This window comes from Archocentrus centrarchus, chromosome 9, assembly GCF_007364275.1.
Source record: "Archocentrus centrarchus isolate MPI-CPG fArcCen1 chromosome 9, fArcCen1, whole genome shotgun sequence".
Taxonomy (NCBI): Eukaryota; Metazoa; Chordata; class Actinopteri; order Cichliformes; family Cichlidae; genus Archocentrus; species Archocentrus centrarchus.
The window spans coordinates 11,402,445-11,418,807 of NC_044354.1; the positions used below are offsets into that span (position 1 = coordinate 11,402,445).

At 38.6% G+C, this 16,363-nt stretch overlaps 1 protein-coding gene and 1 long non-coding RNA gene across 5 annotated transcripts in view; both read right to left on the minus strand.

Moving 5' to 3' along the window:
- Nucleotides 1-3,579: 3,579 nt before the first annotated feature.
- On the minus strand, nt 3,580-6,445 carry LOC115785412 (uncharacterized). Its single transcript, XR_004020363.1, has 4 exons — nt 6,406-6,445; nt 4,361-4,515; nt 3,944-3,987; nt 3,580-3,710 (listed from the first exon to the last, which is right to left on the minus strand). It is a non-coding gene; the product is annotated as an uncharacterized LOC115785412 (long non-coding RNA).
- Nucleotides 6,446-14,071: 7,626 nt separating this feature from the next.
- The window catches only part of frmd3 (FERM domain containing 3), a 59,869-nt gene continuing 57,577 nt past the window's right edge, over nt 14,072-16,363 (minus strand). For all 4 annotated transcript variants that reach the window (XM_030738133.1, XM_030738134.1, XM_030738132.1 and 1 more), the window contains 2 exons: nt 15,824-16,061; nt 14,072-15,287 (listed from right to left, as the gene is read on the minus strand). In XM_030738133.1, the coding sequence (XP_030593993.1) occupies nt 14,807-15,287; nt 15,824-16,061 (719 nt within the window). In that variant the 3' untranslated portion in view covers nt 14,072-14,806. The remainder of the gene's footprint in view (nt 15,288-15,823; nt 16,062-16,363) is intronic.

The window sequence follows — 16,363 nt, forward strand, 5'->3', positions numbered from 1 at the left end:
GAAATCTTCTGCAGCCCAAAGCCAAAGATTGAACACCTGCGTCTGTTACTGCTTTACAGCCACTCACATCGAGGGATTTGAGTCATAGAAAAAAATAGACATTCTAGCTGTTAACTGTTAACAAGCCTTGAACCATAACAGAAGCCCAAGAAAAATAACTTTTATTTTTTATTTTCTGAAGTACAAAATATTTTTCATACAGTTCCCTCCGGCATTTTTATTGCTATGAACTGAAAAATCAGACCCAATCACCTGAAATGTTACCATTTACTTGAAGATCTGTTTTTTTTATTGATAAAAATAGACCCTGCACAGGTTGGTTTTGAAGAATTCAATCATATGCAGTTTGTGTGTGCGTACCTGATACAAGGTGAATATTTTCTGATGCTATGCAGTGTCAGGTTAGTGACTCCAGAACAGCAGCTGAAGCACAGACTCTGAAGTTCAACAGAGCTCTGGAGCAAAGTATGCACTATGGTATCAGTGACCTGTTAAGCAGCAGGGACTACATTTAGATCTGCAGTTAAGACAGAGTCTTCATTTCATAAACATTCAATGTGTGAAGAAAAATCAAGTCTGAAAATATTTTTGGTGATTTTTGGCACATGTCCGATGTTTAGATGCTGAAGGCCGGGGCACACCTGGGGACATAAAGACATGCAAAAGTGGATAAGGAGTTACTTTAACACAGGAGTTACTTTAACATAGAACTTCATATTTAGGAAATGAAGTTCTGCAGACTGTCGTAGTTATTAATTTTATATCAATATAATGTATGTTTAACTGCTATTTCAAAATAAAGTACCTCATATACTGTCTGTAGCCAGGATGGAGTGAGGAACTGACAGCCAAACACCTCCAACCTGCACAGGCTAAAACATATCCTAATCAACACAAACAACAACAACAATCTTGATGTGGTAGTTATTTAATGTCCTTCCGATAAGCACTTGTACTGGCTGAGCAAATGTTTCATTCTTCACATCCAAAATACTCCAAGGTCCACAGAGCAGTGCTGTTGCTGAGATGAAGCAGTATTTATTTTAAACAGTAAACACATTCAGAGTCCAGGAACTCAAACTAAACTTAAAATAAGGATTGCAAAGATTAACTGAGGATTATTTGAAACATAAGACCTAAAATGTAAAGGCCTAAACCTGAGAATGTTAGCAGTCAGGCATTTGCTGTAACTTTACACAATATACTTCCTGAAACTGAGAAAAGTAAAAATGATACAGTGCATGGAAAACTATCTTGCTCTTGTTCTCCTTAGGGGTCACCACAGTGGATCATCTGCCTTCCCCAGCTCACCCTATCCCTAGCATCCTCTTTCTGTCGCACCGACCCTATCCAAGTCCTCTTTCACATCCATTAATCTTCTCTGTGGTCTTTTCCTCCTGCCTGTCAGCTCCATATTCAACATTCTTTGTCCAATATATCCACTATCCCTCCTCTGCACATGTCTAAATCAACTCAACCTTTTCTCTCTAGCTTTGTCGCCAAACCATTTAACCAATAGCAGTTTGTACAAGCACAATGAGAAAGGCTAATGTGAGTGAGGAAATGTGTTACTAATTTGAGAAATGCATCAAGAGTAGTGAGAATGATGTTGCTGGTGTGAGAACTGCATAAAAGTGATAGAGGAAAAACTATAAATAACCACTACAGCAAGTCAAAGACTGTCTTCTTGCAGCAGCCACATCCTCCAGGTAGCATCTCCTGCCTTTGCACACCCATTCTGGCCACTAGATGGGGCAGAATCAAACAAACGAATACAAGCCACTGTGAAACCATCTTAATTTTTTTTAAAAAAAAGCACTAATTATGGTAAATGGATTTTGGCATGCAGACTGGAGCAACCAGGGATTGAACCACCAACCTTCCAATTAGTAGATGACCTGCTCTACTTCCTGAACTACAGCCACCCACTGGAAAAGGTGTAAAACCTCAGGGTGTCTGGCAGAACGTCTGGATTCGCAGCTGTTTTTTTAATTATTGTTTGAGCTATGCATATGCACCATGTGTGTTTTTAAGCTGAATTCTGTTTCAGAAAGCTTTTTATTATACAGTGAATTTTAATACAGCTTGTGACAGACTAATTTCAACCCTGTCATAGTCATTATCATAATCCTAATATAAATAACTCAAATGATTTACACAGATGTAACAAACTCATCAGAGGTTGTAAAAGCCCATTAAGTCTGCACATCAAGAAATATCCTGTGATATACTGATTTACCATGTGATATACTGATTTACCCTATGACAGTGGAGATAGGCTCCTGCATGACCCTGAATTAAACAAGAGGTTAAGAAGATGGATGGATGGATGGACAAATATGAAGATACATGGTAAAAACCATATATCTTCATATTTGTCCATCCATCCTGAACATCACCTGCCTTATTTTATACACAGTAAACCATTCAACATATAATTTTTTTTTTTTTAACTTCATTAAGCAAAGCACTGCAAGGAGTCAGTGATATGTGTTTGATGGTCAGGACAAAAACAAAAGTCCCTGTAATGTAACTGATTAAAATGATGCAAACACCCTGTCTCTCTCTGTGTGTGTGTGTGTGCGTGTGTGTGTACACGTTTGACTAAACCTTTTCCACAGTCCCTCAGAGCTTTTGCTCCTGTGTCTGTTGCACCACTCCAGCTTACATCCACACTGGTCACATGATCACACAGCTGACTAATCGCTGACAACATTTGATCACCATGGAGACCAGGACCAGTACAACTTGTGACCTTGAGTTCCTGGAATGAATACATAAACTTTATATTTTGCACTGCTGTTGCAAGATTTTAATGCCAGTAGCAAACTGTAACATTTCATGTACTTTATGTGTATGTTTTTTTTTTTTTTGTAGCAGTGATGGAAAATGGATTCAGGGTGTGGGTTCAATTAAAAGAAGTGTCAGTATAAAAATAGACAATGCATGTGATTTTTAAGTTGTTTCATATCTTCCAAAGCAAGTTTTTATTTTACATAACAGTCAAGACACAACTTGAAGTCACGTGTACAAGCTTATGGCTGAACCGCCAATAATAGCAGTAGGATCATATATACTTTTGGTGTTGATGGATTTATTTATTTACCTTGAGTGAATTCCTACACAGAAAGAAAAACATCTGCAGCCCATAGAAGGAGACAGAGAAGCCACTGCAGCTATACAGACACACACTGTGAGGACAATGTCTGCCCACACACAGCAAACACTGGTCGGTTAAAGTGGAGTTTTCAATCCTTAGATTTTTCCCTTGAAAAAAGGAGTAAAACATAAACTTTTGTTTATGCAATATATGCAGCTTTCCTGTTAATTCAACACTCTGAACTGCAGCTTCTGTGCATCACAGTGCAGGACAGTATAATCTTATGCATGTTTGCCCAGGGAGTGGTAGAGTACACCCCAGCTGGAAGCACTTACATCATGAGAACACACCATGTGCTGCTACTTGGAAAAGTTTTGAAAATCCCTCTGACATCTGTCCTGTGTTTAATCTGAATTTTAGCAGAATGATACTAAAATCTAACTGCAGTCAAAATGTCTCAAAAAAGTGAGTGATCAGATGCCAGTGCGTGCAGGCGGCGGCAGACCTGCACCACTCTGCACAAATCCCTATGAGGCAGCAGAGATAGGATGGACAGCCACACCTCATCAGGCAAACAGAGCCAGAGGTCTCTCGCAGGAACACCTGCCGACTGACATTACAACACGCCAGACAGAAAAACATTTGATAAAAAGTTGAGGGATTATTTTAACACAAAAACTTTGACACGCAGAGATCCGTTTATGTCAAGCAACACTGTGAAATGTTACAAGTGATATCAAGATGTTTACATTACAGCATCAGGCAGAGTCAGGTTTTAAACAGAAACAGTTACAACAGGGATAAAATAATGTGATCAAATTGTATGTAGTGAAGATTTCCTACCCTGTATTTGGAGCCATTGTCCACACTGACATCCACCACCGAGCCTATAAATACAAAAAAAAAAAAAAAAAGGATTTACTTGATTGAAAACTAAAACAAACAAGTAAACATTATGGAACATCTTAGTTTAATACTCCCCTCCTTCATTCCCTTTTTTATTTTTGTCACTTTTGAATTTTATAAATTTAGTGCTACAAATCACAATCTTTTTTGTCTTATGACTTGCTGCTGGATTGATGTCTGATAAAGTGTGAAATTAATTGCACATAAGTTCCGCAAATGGAGCACATCTGTGCTAAAGCTGTTAGAAAACAGCCTCATGACATGCTGGTGACTGAACCTTTTTTTTTTTTTTTTTTTAAATAGCACTTTCTCATCTTTTGGCAGGTGTGTCTGCAGTTTTGGTAGTAAACTTACATTCACGTGTTGTGAGCCCAGGGTCATCATGATGAAGAGTGTGTGTTTGTGCAGGTTGCCGGATCATGTGTGTATCCCTGTAAGGTGATACGTATTTGGATCTGTCATTTGGTCCAGAGTTGAGTTTCTTTGTGTACTCGATTGTTTGTTGACATCTGCAGCAGACAGAAGGTGAAGTTCAATTTGTCACAGTGTTACAGTACATCATTTAACTCTAGACAAAAATTATTTGCCCAATTACATTTTTTTTAATTTGTTTTAGTACACTAAGATTAAAAAAGAGATTAAAAAAAATAGGAGAACAGTTATAAGAATATTGTGCATCCAGAAAGTATTCACAGTGGGGGCTGCATTAGAGTGAGAGGCACCAGCAGTCTGTAACAGGGCTAACAGCCATTCACACTCATGGGCAATTTAGAATCACCAGTTGACCTAACTCGACTAATTGCACATCTTTGGACTGTGGCAGGAAGCTGGAGTACCCAGTGAGAACATGCACATATAAAGATCCCAGCCAGATGGTGGATTTGAACTAGGACCTTCTTGCTTTGAGGCAGCAGTGCTAACCACCACTGTGCACTCTTGCAACTTCTTTCAAAATAGAACAAAAATATAATATGCACCTAAGTATTTGTTTCTTATTTTTAATACATTTGCAAGAATTTCAAGCAAACCTTTTTCATTTTGTCACTGTGGAGTACGTATGCAAAATTTTGAGGTGAAAAATGAATTTAATCCATAAGGCTGTAACATGACAAAATGTATAACAAGTGAAGCACTGTGAATACTTTCTGGATGCACTGTACTGTACATCAGGACAAAGTAGACAGAAAGTTCTGGGCAAATGTAACAAGTTCCTCTAGTACAGCTTGTTCCAAATGTTATGCACAACCCACCAAACACAAAACAAGAACATAACCTTGGAAATCTTTCAGTGAGCCTCCGGGAACCTATCTTCAGTTTTCTTCTTTGGACCTTTGAGATTCCTTTGATGATCCATCCCATCTGGATGATGTCTAATCTTGTTTTCCACAGATTAGCAAACTTTGTTGACTTTCGTTTTTTGGGGGGGGTTGTTTTTTTTTCCCCCCTCAGGCTGCCTTGAATTACAGAATTTATTTGTACAACCCCATTGGAACAAGTTGTACAGTGCTTATCATTTATCAATAGTTCCAAGACAGGCTATTTTTTTTCCCTTCTCAGAAAAGGGGAGAAGCTGTTTAGTTTTTCACAAGAAACAAGCAAAAATTATAGAAAAAAAAAAGTCAAACTTGAATGTCCAAATTTAAATCCTGGTAAACGTCTTTCCTGCCCTGTCTGTGTCATAACCTTTTGGGATTATCTTGTGACAACATGGAGGACTCTTGATCCCTGGATAGTAATGAGCAGCAGTGCCACAGTTTTAAGCTTTTGAATAATTTTGGTGCCACTATATATAAAAGTCCACCCATCCATTTTCTTCCACTTATCTGACTGAGGGTCACAGTTGGAGTGGAGCTTATCCTACCTGTCACAGGGCAAGAGGTGGGGTAACCTTTTAATTGGTTGTATAAACTTTGGAATAATGTTAACAGACACTGTGAAGAAAGACCACAGCTTAAATTCACACACAAGGTGAGTGAAAATAGGAGGGTAACATGATGCAGCTGCAAATAGTCAACACAAGAGAAGGGCAGTAAATCTAAATGCAATACAAAAGGGACAAATACCTACCAAAGTTAAACAGAAAGTGAGTAACCATAATTAAAAACTAGGAAAAGCAGACACAACAGTAAACTTGACATGTGGGAAAGACACAAGGAAAACAGAAGGAAATACTATTAAAACTAATAGATTCAAATACAAGCTGTAACTGGAACAAAGAACTAAAAATTCAAAATACTAAGGAAATAGAAGAAGATGAAAATGTAACAACAAACACACTAAATGGAGAATATTTAATAACAGTATACAAGGTCATTAACCTCTAAACTCAGGATCCAAAAACCAAGGACCATGACACACAGGTTGATTGATTGCACTGCACTCATACATGATTTCCATACCTGGGTCTGCATCTGGTTTGGTCTCATCAGTTGAGGGTCTTCTGCAGTTTCCTTCATAAAATCTGGATGTATTTTTGCCAGTAAGGTCAAAATGAGTAGCGGTGATGAGACACTTCCTCTGACGAGAACACCTGCTGTCTGCAGGTGTTTTCTTTATAGACAAATTGTTGCATGATTCAGCATTTCTGTGTTCGGTAGGTATTATATTGGTGGCGTGAGACCTCCCCTCCTCCACAGTTTCTGCCGCTGTGACCCTTTTGCTTCCTGTGTTGTTAACCTGTTTTTTAATCTCAGGATTTGCGGTGTGAGAGTTCAGTTTAAAGCGAGACCCAGGACGGGCTGGAGCTTTAACATAATCTCCCGTTTTTTCAGATGTTTTCCCTCTTTCTCAGGTGACTCAGGCTTGACATGCTGGCTCTGTCTCATTCTGAGGTCATTTAACTGAGCCACACATAGCTGGTACTGCTTGTATACAGTCACATTTAATGGCAATTTTGAATGACCGATAAAACGAGAATTAGCTGTTTTTACTGTCTGCTCAGGTATCACCTCTGGCTCCGTGAGATCTGAACTGGATTCCTGTTCTTTTCTGTATTTTCCTTCAAGCCTGTCATCTTCTATTTTCCCCTTCTCGTTTTCTTCCATCTGCTCAGCCTCTTTTCTCTGTACCTTTTGATTTCCTGACACCTCTTCTTTTTCTCCAGCTCTTTTATAAGAGGAATCATTGCTTTCAAGCGGTGGTTTCAAGGTCCTCACTTCACCAAACCCTGCGCTCTTTTTACAAATGACATTGCTCCCACATGATGTGGTCTCTTTGATCAAGTGTGTGGCAGTGTCTAGTGCAAGCATCGGATTTGTGCTCCTGCCAGATGTGAATGTGTGGTGCCTTTGATTAGACATGTGAACTCTGTTTGTTCTGTGGTAGTCTTGGCTAGAAATTTGTTCATTGGTGGCATACTGGCTCTGTACTTCTCATATTTTCAGTTTCTCTGATATCATCTGTCCCTGGGGAGGAGGAGAAGGGATTCTGGAGGTCATGTGAAAACTTGGCCTTATATCTACAAAAGCTGCCCAGATAATTTAAAGGTCTGGGCTGCCAAATTGCATTCAAACTGCATCCTTCAAATACCTCACTATTAATGACATCACAGGAAACTGGGTGATGGTATTTAGGTGCAGATGAATGTTTAGATGAGATTTTCATGGTTCCTTTCTTTTTCATATCGGCTATCGAACTGTCGGTGCTGCAGAGTTCATGGCAAATCTCTGAACCACTGCAGAGAAAACTGTTAGCCCAGTCCAACACGTCCCTCAGCTTCTGCTGCTCACTAAAAAGAGAGAAAAGAGGGTCACTGAGAAGATGAATGCTCAGCTCCTGGTTGATGCTCTGCCTACAATTCCCATCATCCTCCAGGAGTTCAGACACAGCACATCTTGTTGTACTGATCGGCAGTGTCTCCATAGTTGGATCTGGCATTTGAAAAGATGTCTGTTCTTCAGATTGATCCATTCTTGTATGCTTTAGTATCTGGCCTTTCTGTGTACACCTTAATTTAATGTCCAGTTGCATTCAAAGATGATGAGCCAGTTCTTATGTTCTTTCTCCTCTGGGGAAATGATGATCAAGCTGTTCACATTATTGGCAACAGCATCCTATTTAGTAGAAGGAAAACAAATGTTTAAATGTACACACTATGCAGAATATATTGAACACGTGGACATAGCGTGTGCAGAAGTCTTGAGCTGCTCATTTCTTTATATTTTTATAGGAAAATAGGTGCAATGATTTGTTGAAACATAAATGAAAAGCAGTATATAAGGCAAAAACAGAGTCTGTACAATTCTAATGTGCTTAAAAATCAATAGGATGGAATGAAAATGAGTAAAAAAGCAGCCAATGTCCAATGTAAGACTGAAAAACCTTCAGAACGCCTGGAGAATCACTGATGAAGACCACTTAAAAAAAAAAAGAAAAGAAAGTCTGCTTCATTAGAACCAAAACATAAATCAAAAATGGTGGCTCAAGACTTTTACACAGTACTGTCCAACATTCACTATAGGAATTATATTGATTCATATTTGAATTATATTTGATCCAGTCACTCTTACCCATAAGATTTCCTGACTTCTAGTTTGACGGTTCCAGTCACAGAAAAGGTAAATAGCACAGAAAGAAGAACCTAATGTAATATTCTTAACCTAATGGAGCTCAGGCTGCAGACAGTAAAGCTCTGAACACTCCCATGGAAAATCACCATAGAGATGGCAACACAAGCTGCAGTAACTCCTTTTTAACACATGAGGGAAGCAAAGCTTTGAGAAAGCGTGAATATGCTTTAATTAGGCTAACAGCAAGAATAACTCACACACTAGTGACCACATTTCAATGTGTTTTCATCAGGGAGCTTTATTGTGGCAGTATTAACATATAAAACAAACCATGTTTTCTGTTATAACATACAAACATTCAAAATTTTCACTTCACAAAGTTCATAAGGCTTGGTTGTCCCAGTAAAGGGGGGGAGGAGGGGGGGGGGGGGGGGGGGGTGTCATTACTTGAGGGATGGTTTTCCCCTTTTTTTCTGACTCTTCTTAAATTGAATCTCCCAGAGTTTATTATTAAAAGAGACAAAATGACAAAAAAAGAAACAACTAAATAATTTGACTAACTGATAAAACAACAAAACAATCAGTCTGACGAACAATTAAAAACAATACAGGGACCGTGCAAGAGAATCTGCTACTGTACATGCCTGCACAACACTGAAATAATGTACAATTTATTATGCTTATACCATGTGATGTCCAGTAGTTTTGCATATAGTAGACCTGAGTTCAAATATTTAAAATCTTAAATAAATTAAAATGTGTATTACTGTATTAGGATGTGTATTACTTTTGAATTGTTTAATTTCCACGTGCTAGTAAAGTATTTTTGTTGATAATTTCCCACATAATTACACGGACAATTAAATTTAAGGTTTGTAAATACTTGACTCATGTCCGGATCTTCTGAATTTGCACTCAGATGTGACATCAACTGGTGTGCGATCTTTTGGTGATTTTTTTTTTCCTTTATCACAGTTTTCTTTATGTATAGGCAACAAAAGTTGTTCTCCCCATTCATCCTGTATGCTGTTTGCCAAGAACAGAAACTCAAGTTCAGTAGCTCAAACTAAGAGCTAAATTTCAAAGTGGTTCAATTCCCCTTTTTAAAGGCTGTTAATGGATAAATGAGCTACAGACTAACATAATGCTACAGTATCAAATAGACCCCAAACGTTTTTGTTGTGGTTGTTGCTTGCAGTGAGTTGAGGACTAATTTTAGAATTCTAATTCCAAACTGAACATCTGAACAAGTTGGAAATGCTCCTGATATTCACTTTAAAAGTTTGATTAGTGAGATTAAATTAATATCTGTGAAATGAAGGTGGTTGAAGTCTAGCCCTGCTCATGGCATCAGTGGCCAGTATGCTTAGCATGCTCTGTTAGCAATGAGGTCTGGCTTTAATGATGTACAAAGACACAGCAAAAGCACAATATAGCTAACTAGCAGAGCTGCTCTCCTTGAGATGAGAAAATTACTTCTTCAAAGAAGCTATCTTCTTATATTGAAAAGAAGCTAACACAATTAGCAACCACCTGCAGCCTGTTAAGAAGTGAGCGATTCAAATGAAGCCCAAACATCACCGCAAAGTAGTTTTTGGTTTCTACAACTGCCCAGTTTTCAAAAATGATCAATTTCTCCTCTTGGTAAAAACACAGAGAACATGCATTTTCTAAGATGGTTGAGACAGCCAAGCCTGTATTTACAGTAGATTGCTTTACACAGACAAGACACATAGGGGGAAGAAAGAAACTAAATCTTTACCAAGACTATTTTTTTTTCTTTTGCCACAGCTATAAACACAGTATTTACAGATGAAGGGCATGCAATTTGCATTGAGAGGTCAGCAAAAGGAACCAAAAGAGAGATTCCCCGGTTTAACTGCAGGAGGATGGAGCACAGAAATAAAGGACCAAAGCCGTGTAGAGTCTTTTAATCTGTGGTGAATCACTCGGGCATTTTGGAGCCTCTGCATACGCACTAGAGGACCTCACTTATGAAGAAAGGGATGGTGGTGATCATTCAGTAGTGCATACGGATCAGCTTCCTTCGCTCAAGTGAAGCTGATTTTTATCTCTGAATCTGCAGCGTTAGATGCAAACATCGTCATCAGAGTCATTTGGCCCTTTGCTTGGTTTCGCCTTTGAAACTCAGTGCATGTGCTGTAGTAGGAAAATAAATGCTTTGTCCCAAATAAGTGTGTTCCTGTAGTTACTGCATATCTGCTATATATGCATAAAGCTTGTTAATGCATAAAGTCTACAGTTACACAACAACACAGCTGATAATATGAGGCAGAATAGAGAGAAGAGAATAGGAGGGCTGTGATGGCAACATGCACTGCAGAGGAGTCTGTTAGATGACTTTCAAAGAGCACGAAGAATGACTTCAGAAAATCAACTTTGAAGAATGTTTTTGTAATAGAGCCTAAAAATCGTGTGAGAACTTTGATAGAGAGATTGTCTGTTACTGTGTTGCCATTCCTAGTTGTGATAGTAGTGCAAAGAGCATTGAGTTTTATCTATGAAGGCCAAACTGCATGTAGAGGCTCTCAACAGAGGAGTTTTGTGTATTGTTTTAATGACAATGGCATGGATGCATACATAGCTTAGTGAAATTATGCTACAACAACATAGACAGTCAGACAACATATTAATGTCCAGCTTCACCTACAGTGCTTTGTTATTCAGAGTAGCAAGACATATGAGCTAAATGTTATATGGATAAAGTATATGGTGTATACTGTGATTATATGTATTTTTTTTCTTGTTTTTAATTATTAATGACTTTTTAACATAAACTGCATAAATACCCTTTCCTGAGAAGTTGATCCAAACCAAACTACATTTTGGACACAACTATATCTGTTTTCATTTGATCTGAAGCCATTTAGCATCACTTTCATTCAGAGCCACTACTGACTATAATAGACAGACACCATGACAGGTTAAACCAACAAATTAATGGCTGTTAGGTTCCAAAAGTCAACGATCATGGCTACAGAAAACCTTGGCTTGCTTTATATTTGACTTTAGTACTTTCATGATAGAAGACTTAATGTTTTCCAAAATCCTGCACTCTCATGCAAGATGTCACAATCACTTTCATTGCCTTGAGTTGAACGTAATTTTACTCAACAATCAACCACAAATTACAGCTGTGGTCAAAAGTTTACATATACTCATAATGGGCATAAATGTCATAGTAATTTGGGGCTTTTAATGATTTCTTTGAACTGTTCTTTTTCCAGGGCGGAATGATTGTCACGGGGTCAAAAGGATACATACAGGCTCAAATGTATGCATACTTCCACTTAAGTATGTGTGCTGAAGGTTCTACAATGCAATTTAACTTGACAAGGCCAAGGTCCATTAACTTCTTGTTAGTGAACATGATTAACTACAGCTGGTAGTTTCTTGTTGCCAGCATAACAAGGATTTGTTTGACAGCCCCCACTGGACTGACCAATATTCAAAACAATGGGAAAGTCCAAGGAACTCAGTGAAGATCTAAGAAGGAGAATTGTAGATTTACACAAGTTGGGAAGGTCTCTTGGAGCCATTTCTAAACAACTGCAGATTCCAAGATCATCAGTTCAAACAACTGTACGTAAGTACAAGTTATTTGGATGTGTCACTATCTTACCTCCAAATTTTTCAACTTCACCTCAAATCAACAGTTAAACAGTCGAAACTTAAACACAGTTGGGTGTTTGAACAGGACAATGATCCCAAACACAAATTAAGCGTCTGGAATGGTCTTCTCAAAGCGCTAACTTTAACCCTATTAAAAAATGTGTGAACTATGCTGAAAAGCTGGATCTGCGCCAGGAAACCAACCAAGTTAAATGAATTTTACAATTTTTGCCAAGAAGAGTGGTGAACTATCCAACCAGAATTATGCCAGAAGCTTGTTGATGGCTACCAAACACATCTCGTCAAGGTGCAACTTGCTAAGAGATATTTAACCAAATATTAGTGGGGGTGTATGTATATATTTGAACCTGTATGAATATTTTTGACCCTGTGTGGATTAGAGAAAATACAAAATAATTCAAATTTGTGCACCCAGTTCTTGTGTTTTTAATGATGTATGCTGTACAATCATTCGACCCCGGAAAAATAACATTTCAAAGAAATCATTAAAAGCCCCAAATTACCATGACATTGATAATTACCATAATGAGTATAAAGTCTAGACCACAACTGTGTATTAAAACCATTCACAGCTGAAATGACTAAGGAATATTTTGCTCTGGAATCACGGGCCTTTGCGTTGATATTACTTTGACATCCACCAAGTAAAGCAAACCAAGCACCTCCCAATGAGTCAAGGCATGCTGTGTGAGGCTGGACAGGGTACCCTGCCACACCACAAAAACCACACAGCTCTGGGAACATATTAAAAACACGTGGGGCTGATCTGTCCTCCAAACTCCTCAAATCCCAATCTGATCAAGCATTCCCAGAGTGCACAGGATCCTGCTGGCATCCTGACAGGACACTCCCAGAGGATTTTCTCAGTATCTCGGGGGCCTGCACAGTATTAGGGAAGTGGTTTTAGTTTATTTGGTGGCTGACAAATACGTTCAGAAACATCAGGCATATCAGGAGTATATGTCCATGAACACAGCCCTAAACCTCCTCAAATGAGAATCCAATGATTCGCCCTGTCTACAACCTCTGTCACCTCTGTCATGTTGGCCACTAAGTACTCAACATGATGCTGTCACAGAACTTCTTAGAAATGACCTTAAATTATTGTGTCTGTGACTGAAATGCTGATCTGATTCTGCAAGCTGAATAACTGCAACTGTGTGTTTTCAGTCTGATCAACCTCTCCACCAGTTATGAGGGGTTTATGCCATTAAACTCATCACTTGTCCCATCTTGTGTCATCTACTCACAGTGTAGTTAGAGCATGTTCTTTTGAGTGAGCCACACTAATCCATCTTCAGTTTCTCCCTCTGAATTAGCACATCACCGACTAAATAAATAATCAACCACAAGTCCACAAATATTTTCCCTCATAAGCTTGCACGTAACATTTTCTCCCTTTATCCTTTCTTCATGGAGTTACAGTAAACTCTCTCCACTGCGTTCAAAGCTACATGAATAACCTTAACTGATGAGTTAACATTTAGTTCAGATGGCATTTACACATTCATCAAAACAAAGTTTATCAAGAAAAAAATGTGTTTCAATGAACACATCCAGCCTTCCTTCTCTTTCCAAAATGACATCATGTAATCTGAAACGGTTTTAATCAGTGATCTCCGTAAAAGATTTGTGCTATAATCTCTGTAGGAAAAAGCCAGGGTGCTACCAAGTCAACAAATGTTGACAGTAGTCTTAAAAAATAGTTTAAATTTCTCAACACCCATCACCCTGATAAATCTCAGTAAATTGTCTTTTTTTTGTAATCTTTTGTAAACTCTTAATTTGAAAATAAGCTCAAAGTAGATCCTCTGACTGAAAAATTCCTGAAAGAGCTGGATCACATAAAAATGTACAAAATGTTAAAAACAAGTTTGTTAATTATCATTATCTCTCGTTTGCTTTTTTTTTTTTTTTTTTTAATATATATAATGTACCTCTGACTGTGGCTGTTGTTGTTCAGTGACTAATCAGTCATAGCTTTCTGTTCCCACCCACTCCGTCATGACTGACAGGCCCTGTGACCAATCAGGTGCTCTGTTCTGAGGACAGGAACCAATCAGAAAGGTTTGTAAAGAGTCTCTGCATCAACTTGTCAGCATCAGGAGTGAACAGCCATTCCAATTTCTTCTTTTGTACTTTTTTTAGGCTTTTTTTCTACGTCCGTTACATCCCTCATTCTTTTTTTATGAATTTATCCTTTCCATCAGTTCTTCCGTGAACACAGCATTTACTCTCATCTTTCTTTTCACTTCATCACTGCCAAAAGTGTTTATCTTAACAAGTGACTGAATCTTATTTCTCTCTCCCACACAGCAAATCACACTGCCAAAGATATGAAACAAATCCTCCTTTCCCCCCCTAGTTTTAGTGACCCTGACAGAAATTTCCCTTTTTAATGAAACATCTAAAAAGAATTGTGTGAGCCATCATAAGTCAGGCATTGTAGCTTTGCAAAAAATAGAAAGTGAAGTCTCATTTTATCTCTCTGGACTGGTACTTATCATTCAAGAGATTTCAGGTTTTAAGACTGAATATTAGATTAAATCACATGTTAAGACGTACACTTCGGCTTAATTTCCTCACAGTGATTTGTCACTCTGCTCATTTTTTTTTTCCTTCTGGATCTTTTCCCTTTTCAGTCTGACCACAGGTTCTCCATGGCCATGCTGATCTTACACAGGATCCAGCGCCGCAGCGGGCAGTAATACTCATAGTGAAACTGCTCAAACTCTGGCGTCTGCCGGATCTCATGGAGGAAGGACACATCAATATCTGACTCCAGCAGTATCAGCAGTGTGGGCACAGTGACGAGCAGAACCCCCATTACCACAGCAACAAAGCGGGCCACGCTCAGCACGCAAGCATTCACTCTGTCATTGGACGACAGCAGGCGCAGGCTGCTGGTCAGGACTCCGCTCATTCGACTTCTTGCAGCCAAGCGGGTGCGTTCGTAGGCCCGGTCTCGCTCCCTCTCAGCCTCCAGCTGGGCCTGGATGTCAGGATCAGCGTGGAGCTCCCTCAGCAACCTGGCAGGGCTTTGAACAGGAGAGGAGAAAAGCAAGTCGACACCTCCCTGACTGTCATCCACTGGGGTGGGAAGCATGCTGGCACAAGGGCTGGAGAAGAGCAAGGATAAGCAAACACATAAAAGAGACACATTTTATTATATGATTAAAAAAAAACCACATGATGCTATAGACATGTGCACCCCCCAAAAATGGCAATCCAAGCTCTATCAGGTAAACCATGAAAGATGCCACACTAGGGACCAAACATTTCTGAACTTTTCACTAGTTCCTGAAAACCAGAAGTGTGGTGCAAAGAAAAGAACAGGACATGACACGTGACCAGTGATACGTATGTGTCTTACTGAAATAAAGTTTTGTGTATTTTTCATTTATAGGATGAATTATTTCAAGCTGTGTTTGGTTCTATCTGCTTTTCTTTTAGTCTTGTTCATCTGTGTTTCTGTTCACAGAATGAATGTTAATAATGTTAAAATTTAGCCTCCTTTTAGTTCTGTTTTCAATCTTTAACTATGCCTGAGTAAAATGCTTTGCTTCTAAGATGTTAAATACTCTTTTTCATCAGCTATTTTAAAAAATTAAAAAAAAAAGCTGCTTTGGACAGTTTATTGTAAAGATTTATAGACCTGTAAGTAAGTTCAGAAATGATGAGTGTGCCGCTGGCCTCATCGTCTTCCTCTAATTCATGTTCATCTTTGGGCGTTTGAGGTCGGAGATTTGTGGTTTCCATAGAAACACGAAGAGGCTGCATGTCATTGCCTGAAGCAGAGTATCCTCCTTCAGTACTTTGCTGCTCTGTGTCTGCAGATGCAGATGAAGGTTTGAGAGGAGACAGGGGGACAGAGTCCTTCATGGGAACAACACCTAGTGAGGGGAAAAAAAAAAAAAAGCAGAAGTCAGAATAGACCACATTTCTTTCTACAAGGATTCATATTTACTCAACCTTTTATTTGCAGCACAGATGATGAATAGCCTTAGATACCTTTAAAAAGGTGCAGTTTCAGCAATATTTTTTTACACAGTTCACAGTGGAGCTATAAAAGCACAAAATCTTCTCACATAGAGTTTGCAACAAAGAAAACAACAGTATTTTGTTCTCTATTCTAATAACAATATATATATATATATATATATATTTATTATTTTTTTGTTTTGTTTTGTTTTTT